Source organism: Ursus americanus, chromosome 11, assembly GCF_024610735.1.
Source record: "Ursus americanus isolate L20-20 chromosome 11, mUrsAme1.1.p, whole genome shotgun sequence".
In the NCBI taxonomy this organism is placed as follows: Eukaryota; Metazoa; Chordata; class Mammalia; order Carnivora; family Ursidae; genus Ursus; species Ursus americanus.
The window spans coordinates 27,865,431-27,892,282 of NC_142137.1; the positions used below are offsets into that span (position 1 = coordinate 27,865,431).

General features: G+C 38.8%; 1 protein-coding gene across 2 annotated transcripts in view; it reads left to right on the plus strand.

The window, feature by feature from the left end:
- The window catches only part of SLC16A10 (solute carrier family 16 member 10), a 122,990-nt gene that overhangs the window by 61,217 nt on the left and 34,921 nt on the right, over positions 1-26,852 (plus strand). For both annotated transcript variants that reach the window (XM_045798484.2, XM_045798485.2), the window contains exons 2-3: positions 6,139-6,283; positions 8,500-8,962. In XM_045798484.2, coding sequence (XP_045654440.1) covers positions 6,139-6,283; positions 8,500-8,962 — 608 coding nt within the window. The remainder of the gene's footprint in view (positions 1-6,138; positions 6,284-8,499; positions 8,963-26,852) is intronic.

Here is a 26,852-nt window from a genome sequence, read left to right on the forward strand (position 1 = left end):
GAAGTTTAATAGTTTTCGTCTTCACATTTAAGTTTTATCTATTTTGAGGTAATTTTTAAATATGGTATAAAGTAGGGATCAAATTTTATTGCTTCCTGTATTTCTGAAGCTCTGTTATTGAGTGTATATAAATTTATCATTGTTATATCTTCCTGATGCATTGACACTTTTATCGTTATAAAATATCCCTCTTTGTTCCTAGTAATACTTCTTTTCTTAGTCTCTTTGTCTAAAACGAAGGGAGCCACTCCAGCCTTCTTAAGGTTACTTACATGGCCTTTTCCCCCCATCTTTTTATTTTCAATTGATTCGTGTATCCGTACTTAAAAGCATCTCTTTAAACAGGATATACTTGGTTCTTGTTTTTTTAATCAGTCAGATAATCTTTGCCATTTGATTAGAGTCTTTTGCCTACTTTTATTAATGTAATTACTGATATGGTCATATTTGGGTCTGACATTTTGCTATTCGTTTTCTATTTGTCTCATCTGTTTTTTGTTCTGTTCCTTCTCTTCTGCCTTCTTTTGCATTAATCAAAGAATTTTAGTAATCTATTTTAATTTCTCTGTTGGCTGTTGAGCTATATCTCTGCATTATTTTTTAATGCTTACTCTGGGGATTATAATATGTATCTTTAAGCTACCCAAATGCATCTTAAGTTAATACAGAATTGCTTCAGATGAAATATAGGAAACTTGCAACAGTATATAACATTTATCTCCATTTTTTGTGCTGTTGTTACTGTGTAGTGTATGTATGTACAGTGTTATAATTTGCTTTAAACAGTCACATAAGTTTTTGTAGAGAAATTATGCAGAAAAAGCATGTGTATGTGTATTTCAGTCCTTCCTTTGCACCCAAGTTGCCAGCTGGTATCATTGCCCTTCAGCCTGAAACACTTTCTTTAGTATTTTTTATAGTGGAAGTCTCCTAGTGACAAATTCTCTGTTTTTATTATCTAAAAATGTTCTTATTTTGTCTTCATTTTTTGAAGGATAGTTTAACTGGATATGGAATCCATGGTTGACAGTTTTTCGTTTTTCAGCACATGGAATAGGACAGTTCCTCCATTATTTCTTATGAGTCGCCAACTGACAATGGCATCATTGTTTACCCTGGATATAATAGGTCATTTTTTTCTTTTGACACTTTCAAAATTTTCTCTTTTTCTTTGGCATTGTGAAGTTTCTGATGTGCTTAGGAGTGGTTTGCTTAAGGAGGGTCTTTGAGCTTCTTAGATCTGTTAATGTTTTTCACAAAATTTGTGATTTTGGGGGGTCTGTTAATTATTTCTTCATTTGTTTTCTGCTTCTTTCTCTTTTTCCCTTCTAGGACTTCAGTTGTGCCTATGTTGGGCCTTTTGATTTTTGTCTCACAGATTTCTGACTTTTTTCATTCTTATTTAATATCTTATTTAATGTTATTTTTCTCTCTCTTCTTGATATTGGCTATTTCCTGACTTCAGATTTCCATATTCTTTTTTTTTTTAAGATTTTATTTATTTATTTATCAGAGAGAGAGAGAGCACACAAGCAGGGGGAGCAGGAGGCAGAGGGAGAAGCAGACTCCTCACTCAGCAAGGAGCCTGAAACAGGACTCGATCCCAGGGATCATGACCTGAGCCGAAGGCAAATGCTTAGCAACTGAGGCATGCAGGTGTCCCCAGATTTCCATATTCTCTTTTATCTTTTGTTATCAATCTGCTAGTGAGCCTCTGAATGCATTATTCAGTTATTATGCTTTTTACTCCTAGAGTTTCCGTTTTTTTTTTTTTTGTAGTTTCCATTTCACTGTTGAGATTCCCTATCTGCATACTCAGTAAGACTATACTTTACATTTAATTATTTGAAAATGTTATCCTTTAATACTTCTAACATGTTTATAATAAACATTCTGAAATCTTTGCTAAATGCAATATGTAGCTCATTCAGGGTCAATTAATATTACTTATTTCTTTGAATGTCTAATAATCTTAGGTTGAAACATGGATATTATAGACAATATTTTAAAGTAAGACTCTGATTCTGTTGTGTTCTTCCAGAGATTGAGTTTTTGTTCCTAGTAGGCAGTTAGCTTGCCTGGACTCAGGCTGCAAACTCTGTCACTCTGTGATGTGCAGCAGCTCATAATCTCTGTTTGGTTTTTACAGCTCCTAGCTGCTGCTTTTCTTTTTCTCTAGCTGCTGCTTTTTCTTTAGTCTGGTCTCTAATAGTCTATCCAGCACCTTTATAGTTTGTTGATTCTCAAAAAAGCCCACAGACTTACAGTTTTTAATTCTTTAGTTTCAGCTTTTCAAGGGTAAACTCTCGTCCACCTTCTGACTGTTTAAGACATTTTCCAGTGTGTTTCAATACGTCTTTTTCAACATACACATTATAATTGTTCTCTGCAGCGGGGTTTGCTCGACCACTTTACTCTGATGCTTTTAACAGATGTTTGATAGCAAGTACTTTTTTAAAGGATTTATTTGTTTTAGAGAGTGTGCACATGTGAGTGGGGGGAGAGGCAGAGCATGAGAGAGAGTCTCAAGCAGACTCCCCACTGAGCATGGAGCCCAACACAGGGCTTGATCTCACAACCCTGAGATTATGACCTGAGCCAAAATCAAGAGTCAGACGCTCAACTGACTGAGCCACCTAAGTGCCCCCAAAGCAAATAATTTAAAAACCACTCCCTAGTGGAAATATAACTACCAAATAAAATTTAGGGTGGCAATGAAATGGTCAAGTACAGTCTACTCATTCTCGAATTTTTGTGTAGTTGCCAGACAGCTCTATGCCCCAGGAGTCATTGGGTGTTTATTAAATAATATTTTGCAGTTTAATCTCAGTTTTGTATAGTATTGTTGCATTTTATTTGAAGCTATTAGACCAATGTTGAAATATTACAGAACAAAGATGTCTTGAAAGAGGCCAAGATCAAGTGGAAATGGGGGTTGGATCTACCAAAAAAGGGCAAAAGAATATCAACCTTAAACTAACTATAGTAGTTCTTCCCTTTGAGTATTTTCAATTGTAAACACTTTGCCCTTGCAGTCATTTACATCTGCATAATTATAACACCTTTATTTTACTTAATATGCAGGAAAATCTTTTTTTATTTTTTTAAAGATTTTATGTATTTGAGAGAGTGAGAGCATGACAGGGGGAGGGGTAGAGGGAGAGAGAGAAGCAGACTTCCCACTGAGCAGGGAGCCTGATATGGGGCTCAGTCCCAGGACCCTGGGATCGTGCTCTGAGCTGAAGACAGACACTTAACTGACTGAGCTACCCAGGTGCCCCTGCAGGAAAATCTTATATATTAAACCTAACACTTCCCTTGGGTGATGTGTATTCTCCTTTGGCCATATACTGAGAGCTGAGGATTCATTGTTGGTATGGAGTAGGAAACAAAGGATCTGAATGGGAAAATTGGAAAGCTTCCTGGTATTTTTGAAAAAGATTCCCCGACATGGCCTTTCTTGGATGTCTGTCTCTATAATATCACACACACACGTATACAAACACATTCTAAAGACTTTATTATACATTTTCTCTCTATATAATATCACATACACATGTATACAAACACATTCTAAAGACTTTATTATACATTTTCTCTATATATAATATCACATACACATGTATACAAACACATTCTAAAGACTGTATTATATATTTTTTTGTCATCTGTATCTCTTAAGGCATTTATCATGTTCTATATGGTGTTCTGATTGGATTTTGGTTTGCATATGTTACTAGACTGAAATTATTGGAAGGTAGAGAAATCTCTTAGTTGTTTTTATATTCTCAACAGCTTAGGATAGTGCCTTGAAGGTAATAGGCACTTTTAATAGGAAGGGAGAGAATGTTGCTCTTTTATAATTTAAATAGCACCTTTTCCATTGAAAAAGATTTGTTTTCTCAACAATAATAGGAAACCCTGTGTGGATGTTTGGTTGAATTTCATCGAGGGACTGGGCTAGTTTGCATTTTTTAAATAAAAATTTTACCATGCTGGGTGTAGTGACTATGTACTTCAGTTTCTCAGTTGTTAAGTGAACTTAGTAAGAGTACCTACCTAGACTTTTGGGGATTAAATGAGATCATCTCTGAGTATACAAATATATTACTTTGAAACTTTATTGAGTTTTTATTAATAATAATCACAGACTTGGCAGGGGTGAAAGGCAATAGCAGTCTGTTAGTTTTATGATGTGAGTCATAACCCATAAGACCTTGCATTCTCTGGATTGCCATGCTAAAAGTTTATAAAAGCTAGAAATTTTGTGAGTTAACAATGGCAAGTAATTATTCATTCAAATATTAGTTTTTTCTTGAATTCGATCAGAAGATGGACTAACTTCATCTGTCGCTAATTATTATCATAACAGAATGTGCTGCTGGGATTTTAGCCAAGGCACTACGGTACAATAGGGTGAAATTCAGAAGTGACATATTTCAAGAACCAGTTAGAGGCTCTAAAACCCATAAGAAGGACACTTATGGGTCAAGGAAGAAGATTTTGTGAGGATCCTTTCAGAAAGTTATGCTGTGGCTTCTTCCTACGACATGGGAGAAGTAGGGGTGCATGCTCTCTCACTTGATATCTAGTGAGAGGAACTTGAGAGGGACCATTTAGAGATTTAAAGAGTTCTCTTCAGTTAGGGGGCACAGCGGACTGGGGTCTGAATCCCCTGAGAAATCCAACAAGGAGAGAACTATAGCTGTGGCTAACTGCTCCCATAGGCAAAGCTATCCAAGGGGTGGTTGTGTTGGAATTTGTCTACACTCCCACATTTGTCAGGGCAAAGCAGTATGAATGTTTCCTGTACATCAGGCCTAGTGGAGGAGAGGGGCAGTCTGGAGCTGTTTAGATTCCTGCCCAGATACACTGTCTACAAGGACAAGGAAGCTCCAACCGTTGGCCTTTTAAGTGACAGCAAGAAAGCCAGGAGGAAAATGAATTATCCTTCAGTGGAGCTAGAGCCAGAAGGTCTCTGAGGTGAGACTCTGAAGAACCCACAAAGGTGCATCTGAGAAAAAAAGAGTCCGCTTCAGACATGATCTGACAGGTCTTTTGGCGGGACCACTTGCGATGGAACCTGCCTTCCTAGTTCCAGCTTCTCTCTTTCCCATACGTACTTTAAAGAGTATGGCAGCTAGGGAAGGGGAGAAGAGGTCACAGAAAGAGACAAAGCTGGGGCTGGGAAAAAAGGTAGGTGTTAGATCCTCTTTCAAGATCAGCAGATTCGGGGAGTGACTTGCCTAAGGATATATTGTAGTTATAGGGCCAAGGGTTTGGACCTAAATCTGTTTGTTGTTTAGCCCACATTCACTTAGGTCCCATTTGTTTTTTATATTTTTTAAGAAGAATTTATAGACTTAATATCTTGTGAGATCACTCATTTCTTTGGCAGAAAATTACTCTAATTTGTATTCAGTGTTTATTTCTCTTTTTTTCGGTTCCCTTTTATTTTAGTTTTTACAGAGTCAGGACAGGAAATTATGACTTCTGATTCTTAAGTTTTTTTGTGAAAGAAAACATACTTTCAGAAAAAAAAATGTATGTGTGGTTTCATAAATAAAGTGATACCCAGGAGCTATTATCAGGTCAACAAATAGTCTACCTGTGTATGTCTTGATTCCCTTAGCACAGGAACTAAGCCCAGACTCTAGGCAGATGTTCAGTACTTAACTACTGGGTCCAAATGATTCTATTTCCTCCCCCTGAGCGTTAACCACTATCCTGACTTGCAGTGGTCATCATTTCTTCAGTTTGACCACCGAGGCATGCATTCCTAAATATATTCTCATTTTTTAAAAAATGACTTTCTTTCCATAGACTAGAAGTTGCTTAAACCATAGATAGCGGGTTAGAGATTAATAGTGTTTGGGTCATAGGAGAAAGATTTGGTCAAGAATACAAACTTTTCAGGAATTCAGTTAAACACAAATAACTGTTGTGCTAGTTATAATTAGTACTGGCACGTCCTTTGAGCTGTGATTCAGATTTGTTTCTAATTTATTCCAACTCCCTCCCATTCCAAAGTAATAGCTTTTTTGCGCTAATATTGTTCTAAATATGTATTATATCCTATGGGATAAGTACAAATGCAGTTTGCCATATCATAATGTCCCTTTTGTCCCTCTTTTACAGCATGGGTAAGTTCTCTGTCCATGGGAATGATTTTCTTTTGCTGCCCAATAGCCAGTGTCTTCACAGACATGTTTGGTTGTCGGAAGACAGCTGTTGTGGGTGCTGCTGTTGGATTCATTGGACTCATGTCCAGTTCTTTTGTAAGGTAAGGACTTGGTTCTTCATGCTGCTTTTCAAGAACTGTTAGATACCATAAAGTTGTTCCTTCAGAAACTTTGCTGTTTACAAGGAGAAATCCTCCATTTCATTGCACAAGCTTTAAGCAGTATGACTTAAATAGTGTTGGCTAGAGCGGCAAGTCAGAGCTTCATAATTTGAATGCTTTTGCTTGGAGCTCTCTCATACTTTTCATTCAATTTCATTTTTAACCCACTGCTCGAAAGCTTCCAAGCTTTCAGGGGAGCAAGGGGAAATGTGATATAAATTCCAGGTGTCGAACCCACTTTCCTGTAGTTCAAGTTCTGCCTTCGTCGGAAAGCCTTCTCTGGCAACTCCAGGTCACATCAAGATTCCTGCTCCGAATCCTTTTCACACACGATTGTTATTTACTGATTTACCTGCACTTCAGTTGTCAAACTTCAGCAGCTGGAATGAGCTGTTACTGAGGTGAAAATTTAGAAGCGAAAGAGGCTCAGTAGCAGTGAAAATGGCATCATTTGTGCTTATGTGCTTTACTCTGTAGGAGAGATAGGAAGCTATCTCTCCTACAGCATTCACTATTTAAAATAGTGTGCAAGAAAGTGTTTCCGATTTATATCCCTGGCTTTCCAACTGACAGCTTTACAATGCTGTGGAATAATTGTTCAGATACAGATGTTCGTGATGATACTGTGTTGTCAGTACTATTTTTAATATATGCTTTGAAAAAGGCAGAGAAATGTATACTGGATCTAGATTTTCCCCTTAAAATTGTTAAATAAAAATAAATTAGCACCTTAAAAAGTAAGTTGCAGTTACCTGGAAGACTGCAGTTATGAAGAAAAACTGAGGCAGAATGAATAAAGTATTATTTTTATTTTGTTCTATATTATTATTTGGGGTAGATGTCTTGTTTCACTAAGCAGATTATGAGCAGGGCATTTTCACATTTTTAATATTTTTTTCTCACCAAGTACCTGGAACATATAGCTGCTAAATATATGTTATGGAATAGAGTGGAGATTCAGTAAAGGGTGATCAGAGTGACGTGAAATTAATTTGGGAAAGCTTAGGAGCGACTCTTGAGTCTCTTCTGGAGATTGTTCCAGCCGTGGGTGAGAGTCTCTTCTGGAGATTGTTCCAGCCGTGGGTGACTAGAGGGGGAAGGGCTTCCTGGAGAGAGGATTGCCAACATGCTTTGATTTTATCAGATTCTAGAGTTCCTTATGATTACCTTAGCATATTGCTAGACGAGTATTATTGTTCAAAATTTAATTATTAACCAACTTTATCTGTGTTAGTTTCTAATAAATAATTTGCCTTTACTACTGATATATAGCCTTTTGAATGGACTTTTCAAAAGAAAAAACTTCAGTTTTCTTTTACTCCTTACCTTAATTGTTTGAAAGAATGTAATAATATGATCCTTTGCATTCATAAGAGATGTGTAGTTAAGTTATTTTTGGTTAAACTATAAAATTCTTAATCCTTTATTATTCTTTTGAGGTCTGCCTGGCCTTAAAACTTACAAAGTGGGATCACTAATAACCCACTTCACTTAGTCTTTCTGCAATCAGAATATAATTTCTTGTTATCTTGCACAACACTGAGAACAGTGCCATGCAGGGCGAAGGTTGGTCTACAGCCCTTAGGCCAAAAAATATGAGGTACAACTGCTTCTCTGTGCAAATGTTTCTGACATAACCTTGGGGAGAAATTTTCAAATGCACCTTTTCCTTTGAATAGATTGCTTAGTAAGTGCCTGGGAAATCTCAATAAAATAATGAGTTTTCATTGTAAAATTATAATTTTTCAAAACTTTTATAGAGACGAGGTTTTTTGTTTGTGAGTTTAATCACTGTCAGTGTCACTGAAGCCCTTCCCGGCACTGTCCTTTCTGAGTGGTGGCGAGCACAGCAGTTCTTACCGAGTGCTGCTTGGTTCACCTGAAAGCCGTGGAAAGAGGAAGAGGAACAAAATCACAGATGGCCTTACTGGTCATTTTTCACATACTTGAGGCATTTTATTATCCATTCAAGTTAAATTAAAATATTTTTAGTGTCAGATTCTTGATGTATTAAGTTTTTCTCCTCTTTTTGGTAAGTCTTTATTTGTATAAAAGATGTCGATGAACTAAAACCCACTTCACTGTGAGGTTTTATTCTACCAAGCACTCGGTACAAATAATGAAAGCTGCTCTCCATCTTCTTCATCTCTACACAGTTCCATCGAGCCTCTGTACCTTACCTATGGAGTCCTCTTTGCCTGTGGCTGCTCCTTTGCCTACCAGCCTTCATTGGTCATTTTGGGACACTATTTCAAGAAGCGCCTTGGACTGGTGAATGGCATTGTCACCGCCGGCAGCAGCATCTTCACAGTGTTGCTGCCTTTCCTCTTAAGGGTTCTGACTGACAGCGTGGGCCTCTTCTACACACTGAGGGTCCTCTGCGCCTTCATGTTTGTTCTCTTTCTGGCTAGCTTTACTTACCGACCTCTTGTTCCAAATGCCAAAGATAAAGAGAGTGGAACCAAAGGAGGCAACAGATTCTCCCTCTTTTCCAGGAGGAAGTTTAGTCCTCCAACAAAAATTTTCAATTTTGCCATCTTCAAGGTGACAGCTTATGCGGTCTGGGCGGTTGGAATACCACTTGCACTTTTTGGATACTTTGTGCCTTATGTTCACTTGGTGAGTATGCTTCTTTGGCTTCGCTGGTAATGCATATTATTATTTCATACAGGAAAATTTCCTAGAAAAGCAAGACAGATCACACTGAAGTTGGCCTTAAACATTAACCTGGTTGTAATTCAGGGTCCCTTAAGACAAGGTCAACACATCCATCAGACCATTAAACAGAGGGTACGTTTCGTGGTGTGCTTTGGTATTTTAAAAATTGCCAAACCTAAATAAACAGAAACAACTTTTAAAAATTAAAAAAAAAGGAAGGCTGAATAAAATACTAGAACAGATGTCATCAATACAAAAACTTAATAGGTCACATTTTCTTTAAGTAGCTTACAAATCATAATCAGGGACAAAGATGGTGATTTTGCCAACATCAATAAATTATTTTTTGGCAAAAGGGTACAGAAATTAGGTAAACTGTAAAAGCCAATGGCCTTGACACAAAGAAGCATTACATCTACTTAGGGGATACTTCTGGGAAAATGGGAATTCTTTTCAGAGGATTATTGAAATGAGAGAAATGTTAGCAAGTTCCAAATGTGGGGAGAACAAGATTTCACGGGAAATTAAGAATTCAAGTGCTCAAGCAATTTATATTGTTCACTTCTATCCCAAAGGCAAATTTAAGCCTCTTGGTACTGAAACAAGAATTAGCAGTATCTGAAGTATTTGCCCCCGGCAAAATTTGCTCAAAGTGCTTATTATGTTTCTTCCTTTTTTCTTACTGTTGTGGCTAAAAATGTATTTCTAGTTCAAGGTGGCTGATAAATGGTAAAAATGATGCGAGGACACACTTTTATCTGTAAACTGTTGTATGGACTTGGGTCTTTATAGCTTTCAGTCTACTTTTGGACATTCATGCAATGTTTCTTTAAAGTTTTGGTGGAAGTTGGTAACAGCTCAGGGAGGGAGTTCTGGGCTCAAGGAGTCAGCTAGTAAACTATGTCGTCAACTCTTGGTGGGTTCCTATGCTTAGTTCAGAAAGGAATTAAGTCAAGGAAACAGGAAGAGAAGTGATAAGCAGTCCTGGATCTAAGCATAATTTTGTTTTCTCAATTCCTCTTATTCTTATTTTGCCACAAGTGTTGAAGAAGCAACTGGGATGACCAATGCGAGGCAGGAAGAAGGACTAGTTTTTAGTAATCTGAGTTACCTGGCATATTGCAGAGAGTGAGGTACTGGGTCAAATGACCTAGTATGTGACCCTGTCACATATGTAGTGTGTGGCTACATCTTCACCTGATAGTCCATTTTCACACTTTTAGGAAGGCATATCTAAACCATCTGAAACTATTTTTTGTTGGAATATAGATCCCTTGTGGAAGGGCCTACTTTATCAACTATCTTTTCTGTAGCTTCTATGGTTAAAACATTTGTGGTGTCCTTCTCGAAGATGAGAAGATTTTTTAAAAAATTTTTCTTTGGTACTACAAAGTGAGCACATGCAGAGAAATCAGTATCTCGGTTTTGTTAATACCAGACATTTACCTAAGGACAAGTGGTGGGTGACTGTCTAGTTATTTCTGGTAACATATTTATAATTTGTGAAATAATTTCACATATATTATTTCATCTGACCTTCACAAAAAAACCTGTGAAGTAGGCAAAATAAACAATATCAGCCCACATTGCGCAGACTGGAAAACAGATCCATCATTAGCAAAGATGTTAAGTGACTTCCCGTTCCCATTCAAAGATGTGAAGTGAAATGAGTATGCCTAAGGAAATTTAATAAATATGTTATTGGTCGTCGTCTTCTTAAAGTAAATAAATTTCATAAAGTGGGATGAGTTAGTATCGTAGATATTATTGTCATCAGGAGGCTGTAAATCAGATAGTACACAGAACAATAAGGTCTCTGTTAACTCTGATAACAAACCAGGTCTTTTTTCTGCTTTCCCTCCTTCTAGGCATGTTTTCCTACAAATGTGTTGTTATTTTTCACTTGTGATTTTCTCTTTGTCAAACTGGTATAGCACTAAAAGCCATGTCGGAGAGGAAACACCAGACAGTTAAATGCTACGTGAGCTGTTTAAATCTCGTGTTTGATGGGTGCCTGGAGTTTGTCACTGTGTTGTAAATAAAGATTTGGATCGTGGGTATTGACTTAATCCAGGCTTCATGGATCCAAGCTTCCCCTTAGAGGAGGAAAAGGTGTCTCCTGTCATCTCCAAACACAAGTAGATGATGTTCAATTCCTATTAAACCCTTTATTGGGTGTTGAAGGGAATACACATGGGAGGTGTAAGAACCTGTCGAAGGAGCATAAAATCTAGTAAATGTAATAATAAAAGCTGTTATAGTTGGTAATTTTTACATATATTATCTTATTTAATCTTCACAGCAATGAAATACTTGTGATGTAACATCTTCATTTCACTGATTAAAAGACTGAGGAACTGAGAGACTTAAAAACTTGCCCAGGGTCACAGAAATGGTGATTGGTAAATATTGGTGTGGCACTTTTATTCCAGAGTCAGTGTTGCATATTGGGTAATGGTAAGGGCTCTGCAGTAAGACAGATCTGGGTTTTGTCCCTGACTAGTTGCATGACCTTGAGTAATGTCTGTAAGAATCAGTTTCCTCTTCTATAAAATAGACTTTGTAGAGTTGGTGTAAGGATTACAGAAATTGTATGTAAAGCATCTATCCAGTTCTGGTATTAAAACGAGAATTATTTTAATTTAAAGACCATGTGATTGCCAATTGAGTGGTTTTTAAGTGAGGGCTATAGAAGAGTCAAAGGAGAAAGATGATACCCATTTGGAAAAGTGGTTAGTAAAAGCTTCACAGGATTGCAGGAGTTGGGCCTTGAGCATGAGATTTGGTGTTAAATTCAGATTCTTAATCAACTAGGGAACTAATTTATCTAGGTCGTCTTTGAAGATTCGTAAATACAATGAAGTGGTTAAGTTAAACATTCTAGGATTTTTACCTGTTAGACTGTACATGATGATTTGAGAGAGAATATGTCTGCTTTGTGTCAGTCTTGCTCTTAAGGCAGGGTTGGAGGTTTTAGCTTTTAGTAGTTGACTTTTAAAGATGAAGAATCATATTGCTTCCTAAAAGCTGTCAAATCATCTCTCTTTAGGCCTACCCACTTATAATCTCCATTGTGAGGCTACAAATCTTATAGATCAATTTAGGTGAGGCCTGACTTTCTAAATAACCATTGTTAGTGGCAGCTGCTTCAGTTTTGAATATCTGCCCCTTTTGCCTGAGAGTTGTTTTGCTTTGTTTCTGGACTACATATTTATGACTTCTCCTTATCCAGTTTTTCTTCATTGGCTTCCAGAAGCATAAGACTCTCTTAGTTTCCCTCCTACCTCTCCATTACTCTGTCGTATTTTTGCTGGTTCCTTTTTTACCCTGACCCTTAATATCAGTGTGTCCTAGGGCTTCTCCCTGATCTTTGTATCTACTCATTCCGCTGGTGGTTTCATCCAGTCTCCTGAGTTCAAACATTGTATATAAGCCAGTGACTCTAAATTTGTATTTCTCCCCCAGACACCTTTCCTAAATTCTCTACTAGACTTTCAGAACCAACTGCCTACTTAATATCCCCACTTACATGACTGCTAGGTATTTCAGATTTAACATGTCCAACCCTGAAGTCCTGGTCTTACCCCTTCCAAACCTGCTCTGCCTCCAGCCATCCCTATCTCAGGAGATGGCAGTTTCATCCTTCCGCATGATCAGGCCCAAAACCTTGGTTCATCCTTGGCTCTTCTTTATTTCATACCACACTCCTGATCCTGGGAAATTCTGGTGGTTTTTCTTTCAAAATATATCCGGGATCTGACCACCCTTCATCATCCTCACTACTACCCCATAGACCAGGCTACCATCGTCCCTAGCCCAGATCCCTGCACTTGCCTCATAACTGGTCTCCCTGCTAACTTCCCTGCCCACTGCGGTCTATTCTCTACACAGACGCCACCAGTGTTCTTTCAACACATGAGTTACTCTGCTCAAAATCCTTCATTGGCTCTCCATTTTTCTGAGAGTAAAAACCATGTCTGTAAGGTACTCCATGATCTGGCCCCTCTTCCCTGTCTGATCTTATCTTCTGTCATTGCCTCCCTTGCTCACTCTGCTCCTGCCACACTGTCCTTTTTGCTATTCACTTTTTAAAAGATTTTATTTTTAAATAATCTCTACACACAACATGGGGCTTGAACCCCACAACCCCAAGATCAAGAGTTGCATGCTCCTCTGACTGAGCCAGCCAGGCGCCCCGCTATTCACCTTTTAATGAGGCATACCCTGACTACCTGGCTAAAACTCCCTTCTTCCCTCTCCCCTACACAGCATTCCCAAAGCCCCTCACACTGCTTTGTCTTTTTCCATAGCACCTAATACCTTCTAACATAATTTATTTATTATGATTATTACTTGCTATCTGTATGTTTATCTCTGCCAGAATATAAACCTAATGAGGCTAAGGATCTTTTTATTTTGTTCAGTGAGAGATCCCAAACACATAGCACAATGCCTAGTGCACAGTGGGTCCTCAAGTATTTGTTCAATGACTAAATATATATGGGTAAGTCTAAAGCAACACTATATAAGCAGTATTCATTTTTCTCACCATTTCAGTCTTTAAAATTCTGTTTAATGCCATAATGATTTTTTACATTTTTTAAAAAGATTTTATTTATTTGACAGAGATAGAGACAGCTAGCGAGAGAGGGAACACAAGCAGGGGGAGTGGGAGAGGAAGAAGCAGGCTCATAGTGGAGGAGCCTGATGTGGGGCTCGATCCCATAACTCTGGGATCACGCCCTGAACCAAAGGCAGATGCTTAACCGCTGTGCCACCCAGGTGCCCCAATTTTTGACATTTTATACATTTGTACATTTTTCACATTTTATAGGACCTGATGGTATCATATTCATTAAACAGTTAATAACTCAAACTCAGCAAACCTCAGAATAATTAACACTAATGCCATCTGTTAATGGAGAAAAGAATTGATGTGTTTTGCTTTGACCCACACCTTTATATGTGTATGTTGAAATTGTCACTTGATAAATAGAAATTTCTGTGTCTCTGTCACTATTGTAAGTATAGGGAAGGAGGAAATAGGAACACTTGGTGGCCATCCCCATTAATTAGGAAAGCTAGATAGTTGGTGTCTGCCCTACTGGATAGTAACGGAAAATCTCAAAGAGCCTTGGGTGGTGTGTGTAAGAGTAGGGTAGGATTCAGGAGCCATAGCCTGACTAAAAGTCTGCTTTGGTAGGCCCAGGACCACATCAGTCAGATGACTGATAAACGCCTAGGAACGACAATGATAGTTTAACTTGGCTCAGTGACATGAAGTTCTCCATCCTCAATACCAGGGTGACGATTTAGTTTCAATTACTTTCACATTTCTTCATCACTACTCAGCTTGAAAAGCAGCTGTTAAGTACCTGTGTTCTTTGATTCTAGAACATATGGTAGTTGGATCGAATTTTAGTTTTTAAGCTTTAGACCCACATAGTTCTTTATCAAAGAGAAGATGACTGACTCGTGTTGTAATCTGCAGTATATGTGTTTATTAGCCTGTTTTCAAAAACTGTGTGATAAGACAGGAATGTGTCAGTTTTGTGTCAGGAAGTGATTGTTCTCAAAAGAAACTTTGATCTGGTAGAAAGACCCATTTATCTGATGTGATGATTAAAGACCCGATCATTTGCCTGCTGACAGGGCAATTAAGTGGACACCAAGTCCAGTTGTAATTGGGAACAAAGAAGTTGTATTTTTAAACTAGAACTGAAATTTTGAGACAAACATGCCAATAAATGAGGCATGTAGTACCTATATATAGCTTTGATTTATAGCTTTGACTAATGCGACATGCTCTCATGGGTCAGTACAGGAACGTCACTGTTAGGCCTCACCGGTCAGGGCCCCTCTGTTCATATTGTGAAAGCAGGAATCTACTCCAAGCCAGAGCTCAGAGTGCTGAGCCATGCAAATGGGAACAGCATACATGTTTTCATCAATTTGTGGCTTCCTTGGGGAGATTCAGGTAACATTTGTCAAGAATCTATAATATGTCAATCATTTTCACAAAATCTCATGTAACCATCACAAGAATGAGTGTATCAAGTATAATAAATAACTACAAACTTAGGGCTAAGGAAATGACTCTGCTAAATTATGCTGGTTCAAGGTCACTTGCTGAGTTATGCTCAGAGCTAGGATTTGAGCACAGGTGTTGGACTCTGAGTCTCATGTTCTTTTTACGAAAGAGTCTGCTGTTCCTTCGTCAAGTCACTTCACTGGTGGAGTGCTGCCTGTTATCAGGCAAAGTTTTCTTTGCCTTGCAAGTTTCCCTTCCATTCTCAGAATTAAGAAGAGGCGGTGTGGGACCATCCCAGCACTGAGAGCCTCTGCGCAGCCATGGAGAGGACTGTGGAGGAAATGGGCTTCTGTTCTAATGTAATGTGAATGAGGATGTCATGTAACCATATTTTTAGCCCCTTCATCTCCTGTTCTGATTTCTAGCATGTTGTGAGTGTGAGAAAACTGAATCACGTTTCACAGTCTGTGACAAGCAGAACATAGAATATACATAGTCTTATATTGGGGTTTGATTTCTATAATAAACATTAAGCATAGCAGAAGAAAAAATGGACAAATGTAAAAATTTTTAGCAAGATCTGTCGTATATTTGGTTAACATAAGTACTATTATAGGAAAAGGGGGGAAAATAAATTACTTATATTTTAGAGTTACATATAAACTGAGACCACCGATAGATCATTAGTGTCCTGAGAAGTCCTTGTGTTGGAAAGTTGTTCCTTCTCTCTTGTTAATGTGTAAATTTCACCAGGTTTTTTTGTTTTGTTTTTAAGTTTCTCAGGTTTTATTTGTTAAAGTATACTTTTGAATAATTTCAGAATTTAACTGTTATGTGGGTATTTGCTTATCCCTCAGATGCTTGGATTAGCATAAAGTTTGTTGAAGTTTGAAGAACCTAAATTAGCTGGTAGGGGTCCTACTGTGATTTTCATATCCATTAGAAAATAAGTTACTATGATAGGAGAGGAATAGGAATAGAAGAATCTTCCCTTTACGAGGCCGTGCTTGGACATTGGCTTTACCTCATATTTATCAGGTGGTTGTGAAGGTGGAGAGTGCTGTCCGATGCACTGAGAGTGCACTTCTGCTAGTTTACCCTTACCTTTAAGTTCTGGAGCATCTCTTTGGAGAAGCCCTTGCAGACACTAGCTCCAAGGATTACAGAGTATAAGACGAAACAGGCCCGAGTTATATAATTGTCCTGCAGGGAAGAGTCTTTAGCACCCAAAGAACGTTTGACGGCTGCACATCTCTTACATATTAGCCCCCAGACTGCCCGTGCCACTGTCCATTTTCCCCTGTGCTTTTCCTGCTTTTTGTTCCCATTATCTGTATCTAGTTTTCTCCCTTCAGCTACCCGTTGGCAGCTCACTTGTAGTCAGGAAGTTTATATTGCCTTGTAACAAATGGGAGAAAAGCTCAGGTTATGGTAGGTAGTGCCTACCGTTTGGAGGCAGAATTGCAAACATGGACAGCTGGTGTGCAGTTATGCAATCCAGCCGTGTCTGCATCCGTGTCAGATTGAACTGATTCATTCTCGGAGTAACACGGCGAGAACAGCTGCTGCATCCAAAGCTCCACGCGTGGTTTCAGACCCTGCAGCCGGGTCTCACAGCCACGCAAGAAACTACCCGTTTCTTTTAAATAGATGTAACGTCTGTTGACCTCCCACATTTTTATTAACACGTAGTTTACAAGAAGCTCCCACAAACATTACCTTTCATTGGTGTCTTGGGGCCACACCGCGAGATCGGCACGATGCAAGGCTCACACCTGGGATAGCTGGGGCTTGAGCCCGGCTCCTCTTTAGAGTGTGGCTTTTAAATAAAATATTTACATACCTGCAAAGATATAACAGTAATTTAGGAGTTGAAAGGGATTATACGGGTGATTTAACTGCACTTTTTTTTTTATTAGACTAGTAAAGGCACAAGCGTAAGTTGGTTGCAGCACATAGTTAAAGAAGCAGTAGAACCAGCATAATCGAGAATATCCATGGAAAATAAATGGAAGCTTATCGTAGCCTAAAATGTAAATGCGTACGTAGTAGAAACAGAATTCTTAGAGGAACGTAATAGTTTTCTCATGTAACATAACCCTAGTCAACTCCTAGGATTCATTTCCTAGTCAGGGGTTGCTTTGCCATTTTGACACATTCCAGTTCTTGAGAGATGCCAGTAGCAGTTAAACTGGCTTTGTTGTCTTTCTTTTGTGGACCTATTTGGAGCTCAGGGTCAGGGTTGTTGTGCCCCTGAGAATGCAGGCCTCCTAGTAGGATCCTTGTAAACCAAGGGTTATTGTGCGTTGGGCCAGAACTGGGCTGCTGGGCTGCTGAGCTGATCTCTCCTGCTGCATTTCTCACTGATCACAATCAGGTTCTTAGGGGAGAAAAGCCTTGACGTCCATGAAACACCCCCAGCCTTGGGGAGGACGGTTGCCATGCTTTGGAAATATTTTAAATTTGATTTAGGATAGAACTGTATAGTCTGAAGAGTTTCCTGTCAGTCTTACTTACTCTGTAATCAGATTAAACCCAATATTGAGTTAACATTTAAATTTCATTTTTAGTCTAGAGGCTAAACACTGGAGACTAAATACTAGGGGCTAATGGTTTCATTTCCTCCCTTCTTTTTTCTTCTTGGTTTTGGTTTATTCTAATTATGTTGATTGTTACTTTGACATTTATTAGCTAATGCAGAATGTTTTGGTACTTTGCAGAATAAAGCGTAATCACATTGTTTTTTCACCAAATTTTCTAATTTAAATACGGTTCACCCTTGAAAAATGCAGTGGTTAGGGGCACTGGACCCTCATGCACTCAGAAGTCTGCCCATAACTTTTGACTTCTCTAAACTTAAATACTAATAGCCTGCTGTTGACAGGAAGCCTTACTGATAATAAATAGTCAGTTAAGACGTATTTTGTATGTTATATATATATCATATACTGTGTTCTTAGAGTAAAGTAAGCTAGAGAAAATAAAATGTTAAGATTAAAAGAGAGGGGTGCCTGGCTGGCTTAGTTGGTAAAGCATGTGACTCTTGATCTCGGGATTATGAGTTTGAGCCCCATGTTGGGTGTAGAGATTGCTTAATAAGTGGAAGTTTTAAAAATATAAGAAAATACATTTACTGTACTATACTGTACACATTGAAAAAAACTGTGTAAGTGGACCCACACAGTTCACACCCATGTTGTTCAAGAGTCAAGTGTAATTTTTATTTTATTTTTCTATTTTTCATTTAAAAATAGGCTTATATTACATCGAAAACCGGGGATGTACTGTATGGTGACTAACATAATATAATAAAAAATCATTATTAAATAAAAAAAAATAAAAAAATAAAAATAAAAATAGGCTTATAAATTTCTTTGACACAAGGATATTTCTTTGTATAGTGGATTAATTTAAATATCAGGATTCATCCATTGAGATTCACTGTGTTGCTTATATACACATGTATAACACCTACATACATTTCTTGCAGGGTTTTTTGTTGTTATGCGGTCTGGAAATGTTTCATTCATTTATTTATTGGTTCATTCATTTTATCTCATTCATTTTCCTTTCCCAGCAAAATTCCAAAAAGGATATGCAGGTATTTATTTCACACGTACATTTTTTTAAATCTCTACACTCAATGTGGGGCTTGAACTCAAAATCCCAAGATCAGGAGTCATATATTTTATCAACTGAGCCAGCCCAGGCACCCCACACACATACATTATTATTTTATTATTATTATTATTATTATTATTATTATTATTATCAGTGTCAGGGTTAGAACTTAGTGATTCATCAGTTGCATATAGCACTTAGTACTCATTACATCTCCTTAATGCCTATCACCCCATTACCCCATCCCCCCACCCACTTCCCCTCCAGCAACCCTCAGTTTGTTTCATACATTTTTTTTTAAGATTTTATTTATTTATTTGAGAGAGAGAGCACAGAGAGCACGAGACGGGGTGGAGGGGTGGAGGGAGAAGGAGAAGCAGGCTCCCCACTGAGCAGGGAGCCTGATGTGGTGCTTGATCCTGGGACCCTGGGATCATGACCTGAGCTGAAGGCAGATGCTTAACCAACTGAGCCACCCAGGAGCCCGTTTCACACATTTTTTGATTCAATTCTCGTAGCAACCTTTTATGAGGAAAGCAGCACTAACACTGAGTAGATTAAGAACCTTGAAATTTGGAGAGGTTTTATTTTGCTCAAGCTTGCACAGTAAGTGGCAGGGTTGTCACTAGAATTAGAATGGGTTATTCCCATTATTCTGATGTTTTTTTCCTTGCGTGTGCGTGTCTTCCTCTAATGACTACTCACTCGAACAGATTCAAGCATTCATTCATTTGACAGATATTCACTGAGTACCTGTTGGATGCCATTAGCTTTGTAGGTGTGGGGATGCAGTGGTGAGAATAGATATAATCTCTGCTCTCACAGAGCTTGTAAATAAGGAAGCAAGGTAGTTTTCAAATAGTGATATTTTCTTTGAAGAAAATAAAATGCGATGGAAGGTCACTTCAGTTTGGTAAGTCAGGGACAACCTCTTTGAGGAGGTGACAGTAAGTGCATTGTATTGGTGAAGGGCAGAATTAGATATGTGGAAGATATTAAAAATAAGACTGCTTCCTGTTGCCCTTGGGAAGCCTATGACCAAGAACCTCTCTAGTTTCTATCTATAAGGCCAGCCAACAGTTGATGAATTTTTTTATCCAACTTATTTTTATCTGGTGTATTGAAATCTGCATGTTGAAAATTTAAAATTCTTGCATCGGGCCCAAACATTGTTTTTTTTTTTTTTCAGATACTTTACTTACTACTTATATCTTCTAAAAATACACTAGTCTTCCTCAGTTGTCATGTGGTTATTACGTTAATGGTTAGACCTCTTCTCTCCCTCACCTTATCCCCACTTTGTTCAGATTTTTTTTCCAGTAGTGTCTGTGCTTTTCTTGCTTTTCTAACCTTGCATTTATTTTCCTGCAGATCTCAACATCTGCGGCAGTTTGACTGCTCAGGTTAGTGAAAATTTGCCCATTCATCAGTTTTGTGCTTCAGGCAGTATTCACCAGTGTTCTCCTACTTAAGATGAATAAGGATCTTTACTTCTGGCCACTTATGATTCATTAATGGTGGAAGTTAAATAGCTACGGAACACTCATTGAAACAAGCTAGTTGGGGTTTTTGTTTTGTTTTGTTTTCCTCCTTCAAAGTGTAATATACTGACATAGGAATTTGATAGGACAGGACATAATACATAAGAAGCCTAGAAAACTGATCATTTGCAAATAAGTTAACTAAAACGGAGCTGCTGCTTTTAGTAAGGCAGTAAGTTGTCATATGTTCCAAATTGTATTTAGACAAAAATAAATATTTGTAGATAATTCAGTAGTAGCTTTTAGAAGTGATACATGGTTTATTTAGTCATGAAAATTATCCCTAGAATATAGGCCCCAAACTGCTAAGAGATTTTGAATTTATGGGGGAGAAAGAAATCCACAGACATCTTTCAAACTTCAGCTGAAACCAGCAATAGTGTATTTTTGTCAGGCCCTTATACTATATAATATATTCAATGTAAGTATGGGAAAGGCTGGTGAAAACTGTGGATTTTTCTACAAAATATATTGGGGAGTTTTGTGTGGGAATTGTCATGACACCTCAGGAAATGGTAAAAAATAAGTGGGTAAAGTAGACTGGATGTGTCAAAAGGTAGGGACAGAGCCCCCTTTCCTTTGCTCCATCCCTAGCACCTGGCCTGTGCAAGGCACTCAAAATATTTTTTGGCCAGTTTCACCCTGAGTTTGTAGGTTGGTTGAATCGCTGAAGTATGTGTTCTACTAATTTCTCTACTTGTGACTATTCTCATTCTAATAGCACTTTATGTTCTTTAAGTTCTTTTTTCTTTTGCTCTTCAGTATAATAAACCCTGAAGGTAAGAACAGTTTTATCTCCCTCATATAGGGAGAGACATTAGTTGGTTTAGAGACTTTCTCTGGTCACACACATACAGTGTGAGGGTATGGTTTAAATAATAGGAATAAAATACCCTTGTCTAGTTTCAGTGTGGAGTAATTTAAAGATAGGGAAATCCAGTGGTAAGAGGTACATGGCGTTGAGGTATGAGTGTTGAGGTGAGATGGTACCTCTTGTGCGTTGTGCCTTCTAGCTGCGTCCAGAAGATTGGGATGACTGAGGGTGACCACAGCCCAGCAAGCAGGCTAACGGATTGGCCATGCCTCTCTTGACCCTCACACACGTCTGTCGAGTTTAAAACATCACCGTATATTGATTATCAAATTTATGAAACATTTTAATAACCTCAACATAAGTCAAGTGCATCTGTGACTACTTCACTGTATCTCTTTTTACACGAACACATGGTTTTCTGTTCTGTTTCTTACTCCTCAGGAGCTGCCTCAGGGACTTTTCACAGTTCCTTGCCAGACGTTGCTTTGCTCCTGCTCTTCAGTTTGTAGGACACTGGATCCTGGGGTCAGGATTACTCAGTCCGACTGTCCCTGTCCCACCTCATCCTCGTGAGGTGCTTTCTGAGCTCTGCATCCCGTTTACCTTCACAGCAACCCTGTCACATATCTAGAACAGTGTGTCAGACCCAGGACCTCCTTTTCTCTCCTGAAATAAAATACCTAGATCACACAAGCTACCCAAACACATAATTCAATGAAAATAATGCCTTTATAGAAGAAGAAATAAAAGAAATATTTTTTAATTAAATCATATATATTTTAAAAGTTGATGTGGGGCATTCCAGTTGGATGGGGGGCCACCAAATGCGGGGCATCCCAACTGGGTGGGGGCCGGTGGCACGGGTATGAAAGAATTCACCCAAGGCAGAACAAAGGAGATAGACGTTTATTGAATACATTGCAAGGGAGCAGCAGCAGGACAGCAAAGGAGGGACTGTCTATGACGAGGTGGTGGTGAGGGGCCACAGTTATAGGGCAGAGTGAGGGAGTGTGGAACTTACAGACTTTTCCCTTTTTTTTGGTAATCTTAGGAACTGTGCCTGGTTGTAATTGGTCAGTTAGGGCCTCTGGCTATCTCAAGATGGATCACTTAATGAACCTCTTTGGGTCCGCTTGGTGTTCGGTGGTTGCTATGGGCCCTTGTGACCTCCTCAGGTTTCCATTGCTCAAGCCTGTTTCCTAAAAGTGGACTGTACATTCCCCCCTGACAGATCGACAATGACAAATCTTTGGCATTTGGGCAGAGGTCTCATCTTCAGGAGCTTCTTCCTGCTGAATGAGGGGCACAGAAATGTCCTTATATGTAGGAATTATAAAAGGCAGAGGCGGCCGAATCCAAGGTAAACAGCATGTATGAATCTCCCTGAGTAGAAAAGATCATCTGTCAGCTCGGAGTTATGGCAGTGAAGGAATCTTGACATCGGGTGGAGAGACATCAGAAAAGACAACAAAGTAATAATAATGATAATAATAATAGTAGTAGTAATATTGTTATTATGAGAAAGAGAAGCCCAAATAAAAGACCTTTGATAGTTGATGAAATCTTCCTCTAGTCCAGTTTAATCAATTAAAGGAGAAGAGGGATTGTTTAAAGCACCAATTTGAATATTCATGTCTTCTAGTAACCCTGTTACATTTTTATGGAAATCTGGAGAATATATATAACATTCTGTTTTAATAAAGCTTAGGTTTCTCCTTGAGCTGCAGTCAGGATATCAAGGACCATTTGGTCTCAGAGGGCCACCTTTTGAATTTGTGAGTGACTGCATGTTGGGCGTAGTTAAAGTTGGCCACTTTATGCTTGACTAAACCCTCTACTTGGAATTTTACATCAATAGAGGTGACTCCTAGGACAAATATAGCTAAGGGATAAAACCATCAAGAAGCCCTCTTTGAGGTCCAGGCTTAACAAATATCCTAATTATGAAGAATCACTGGCAAGTGGGAGCAGACTTGTCTGGGGATATGGGCATCCCCAAGTGCATCATCCAATCCAATCATACGGAAAGTGGGGCCATTTATTATCTCCACAAGTCCATGGTTAACTGTATGGAGTGGGATACACTCCAGCTTTTAAGGAGTGATTTTGTCCTCCCAGCCACACAGGATTGGTCAAAGTGATAGTTGAGTTATACAGTTGTTGGGGAATCCATCCCATTTTCCAGCTGTTCAAATAATCGTATGCTCATAGGGTCCTGTTATTATCCCCACAGAATAACAAACATGAAGATTGTCTATACACGAGCTATTGTGGCAATTTCTCTGAAGTTTACCTCAGGTTGTCTAGCTTAGGCAAACAACAAACATTTAAAGACAATCAGGGGTGCCTGGGTGGCTCAGTTGGTTAAGTGTCTGATTCTTGATTTCAGCTCAGGTCATGATCTCAGGGTTGTGAGATCAAGCCCCACATCGGGCTCCATGCTGGCCGTGGAGCCTGCTTTAGATTCTCTCTCTCCATCTCCTTCCACCCCCCCCCAATAAAGACAGTTAATCAAAACTAGAATATAATCCCTAAGGATGTGTTATTGAAACATAATTTTTCTCTCTGAATTCACCCTTATTTCCAGATAGCCAAATCAAGACTAATTCATTTATTTGTTTGGAGTTTTATTTAAGTATTCTCCACACCCAGCATGGGGCTTGAACTCACAACCTCAAGATCACATTCTCCACTAATTGAGCCAGATAGGCACCCTAAGACTAATTTGTAAAACAAGTCCAGTTTTAACAAACTTGGCCTAATTGGAAATACAAATCAAAACCGCAATGAGATACCACCTCACACCAGTCAGAATGGCTAATATTAAGTCAGGAAATGACAGATATTGGCGAGGATATGGAGAAAGGGGAACTCTCCTACACTGGTGGGAATACAAGCTGGTACAGCCACTCTGGAAAACCATATGGAGGTTCCTCAAAAGTTGAAAATAGAGCTACCCTATGACCCAGCAATTGCACTTCTAGGGATTTACCCCAAAGATACAAATGTAGTGATCCAAAGGGGCACCTGCACCCCAATGTTTATAGCAGCAATATCCACAATAGCTAAAATATGGAAAGAGCCCAGAAGTCCTCCATCGACTTATGAATGGATGAAGAAGATGTGGTGTGTGTGTGTATAGACACACACACACACACACACACACAGAGAGGAATATTACACAGACATGAAAAAAATCAAATCTTACCATTTGCAACGATATGGAGGGAACTAGAGGGTATTATGCTAAGCGAAATAAGTCAATCAGAGAAAGACAATTACCATATGATCTCACTCATATATGGAATTTAAAAAACAAAACAGGATCATAGGGGAAGAGGGAAAAAATAGGATGAAATCAGAAAGGGAGACAGACAAACCATAAGAGACTTAATCATAGGAAACAAACTGAGGGTTGGTGGGTGGGGAGATGGGGTAACTGGGTGGTGGACATTAAGGAGGGCATGTGATGTAATGAGTACTGGGTAACATATAAGACTTGAGGGGCACCTGGGTGGCTCAGTCGTTAAGCGTCCACCTTCAGCTCAGGTCATGATCCCAGGGTCCTAGGATTGAGCCCTGTGTCAGGCTCCTTGGTCAGCGGAGTCTGCTTCTCCCTCTGCCCATCCCCCTGCTCGTGCACTCTCTCTATCTCTCGCTTTTTCTTTCTAAAATAAAATCTTAAAAATAAAAAAATAATAATTATAAGCCCGATGAATCACCTCTACCTCTGAAATTAGTAATACATTATATGTTAGTTAATTGAATTTAAATAAAAATAAAAAGATACATACATACAAAAAACCCCCAAACAAAACTTGGCCTAATTATTTACATAAACTCAGTAAGAATAGTGATTGATCATATAGATTCTTTAAATCGAGTTTTGCTGGAACTTTTTATAAGGAATCTCTAGATTGAACTTTTAGTAGCCTTTCTAGGCCAGAAGCCAAGCCAAATATGTGCTGTCAGACATGCTTGCAATACCTGTAGATTTGGGCAAATTCCTCTTCTTGAGTTCCCAAAATATCCTGAGGTTATTTTATCTGGCAGGAAGTGACATTCTTGACTCACCTGGTAAGGCTGCTGAGAACTCTGTAAGCAAGGTAGCAGGCCAACATTTCCAAAGGGCTTCATGGCTCCGTAAAGAGCCTTATTCCTTAGAGCTGTTCGGTCATATTGGAGACTGTGCATGTCTCTCTCAAATGTGACATTCCAGTCAAAGCCTTGGTAAAATAACCAATGTTTCTGATGGTGTCCTGTTATAAGGAGAACAGATTCTTATTGAACTTACGCAAATAACTATAATTGCCGTGAGAGGAAGAATACTGAGAGTTTTTGAATTTCAGAGGGTTCAGGTAGGGAGAAAAGTTAAATGTTTCCATTTGTTCACAAAGGAATACTTTATCAAATCTCTGCAAGTCATAGATTTATTTTTTAAAGATTTTATTTATTTATTTGACAGAGAGAGAGAGTGCACAAGTTGGGGAGTGGCAGGCAGAGAAGAAGCAGACTCCCTGCAGAGCAGGGAGCCCGACTCAGAGAGCTTGATCCCAGGACCCTGGGATCATGACCTGAGCCGAAGGCAGATGCTTAATCGAAGTCATAGATCTTTTAAGAGAACATTTCCTTAATCTGGAAGAGTAAACATTAGAGAACCAGCTTTTTAAACAATGTTTTAAACCATGTTTTAAACAAGAGTCATAAAAACTATAATGATCTTCCTCAGTTCACTTAGTCCCATTTTACTAATTCTTGTTCAGTTGGAATGCAGGTTTTTTTAGTTAGTTCTGGAAATTCTTACCCATTTTAGTTTTATGATTTTAAAGATCTCAAAAACCTGTATTCCTCAAAAGTCCTTTTTATGAATCTCCTTGAAGACAAAACTCATTTTGCAAGAGCATCGGAACAACTTTGACAAAAAAAACCCTCAGAAATGGATATGGTTAAAAATCTGACATAAGAGGTCATTATAATGCAGCAGACAAGGAAATCCAGTTATTTCTGTGACACCTAGCATTTTGATAATTACAATGTCAAGTGGTGACCCTATACCAAAACATTAAAACTTTAGGAATTTCATATAATTTCTAAATTCTGGGTTAAATTAACATACCAGCTTCTGAATTAAGTTAACATACCAAATAAACAAGCTCAGTTAGTCAAAAAGATTTCATTTAGAATTTGAATCTTGGGAATTTTGTCTAAAAAGACCCTCAGGGGTGCCTGGGTGGCTCAGTTGCTGGGCGTCTGCCTTCGGCTCAGGGCGTGATCCTGGAGTCCTGGGATCGAGCCCCACGTCAGGCTCCTCTGCTGGGAGCCTGCTTCTCCCTCTCCCACTCCCCCTGCTTGTGTTCCCTCTCTCGCTGACTGTCTCTATCTCTGTCAAATGTATAAATAAAATCTTTAAAAAAAATAAAATAAAATAAAAAAACCCTCAAAGTTATAAAGCACATGCCTAAATAGGATGACAGATCATTACAAAACTTAAAACTTATTTAACCAAGGTGGCATTAAGAGATTTCAGAGGCAAATAGGTAGGCACTGAGCAGGGAGCCTGATGTGGGGCTCGATCCCAGGACCCTGGGATCATGACCTGAGCTGAAGGCAAATGCTTAACCGACTGAGCCACCCAGGTGGCCCTAAAATTCTTTTTTAAAAAATATTTTAGAGTGTGCACATGTGTGCAGGGGCAGGGGTGGAATGGAGAGGGGCAGAGGGGGAGAGAGAGAGAATCTCAAGCAGACTCCCCACTGAGCAAGGAGCCTGATGCAGGGCTCCATCTCATGACCCTGAGACCATGACCTGAGTGAAAATCAAGAGCTGGATGCTTAACCAACTCAG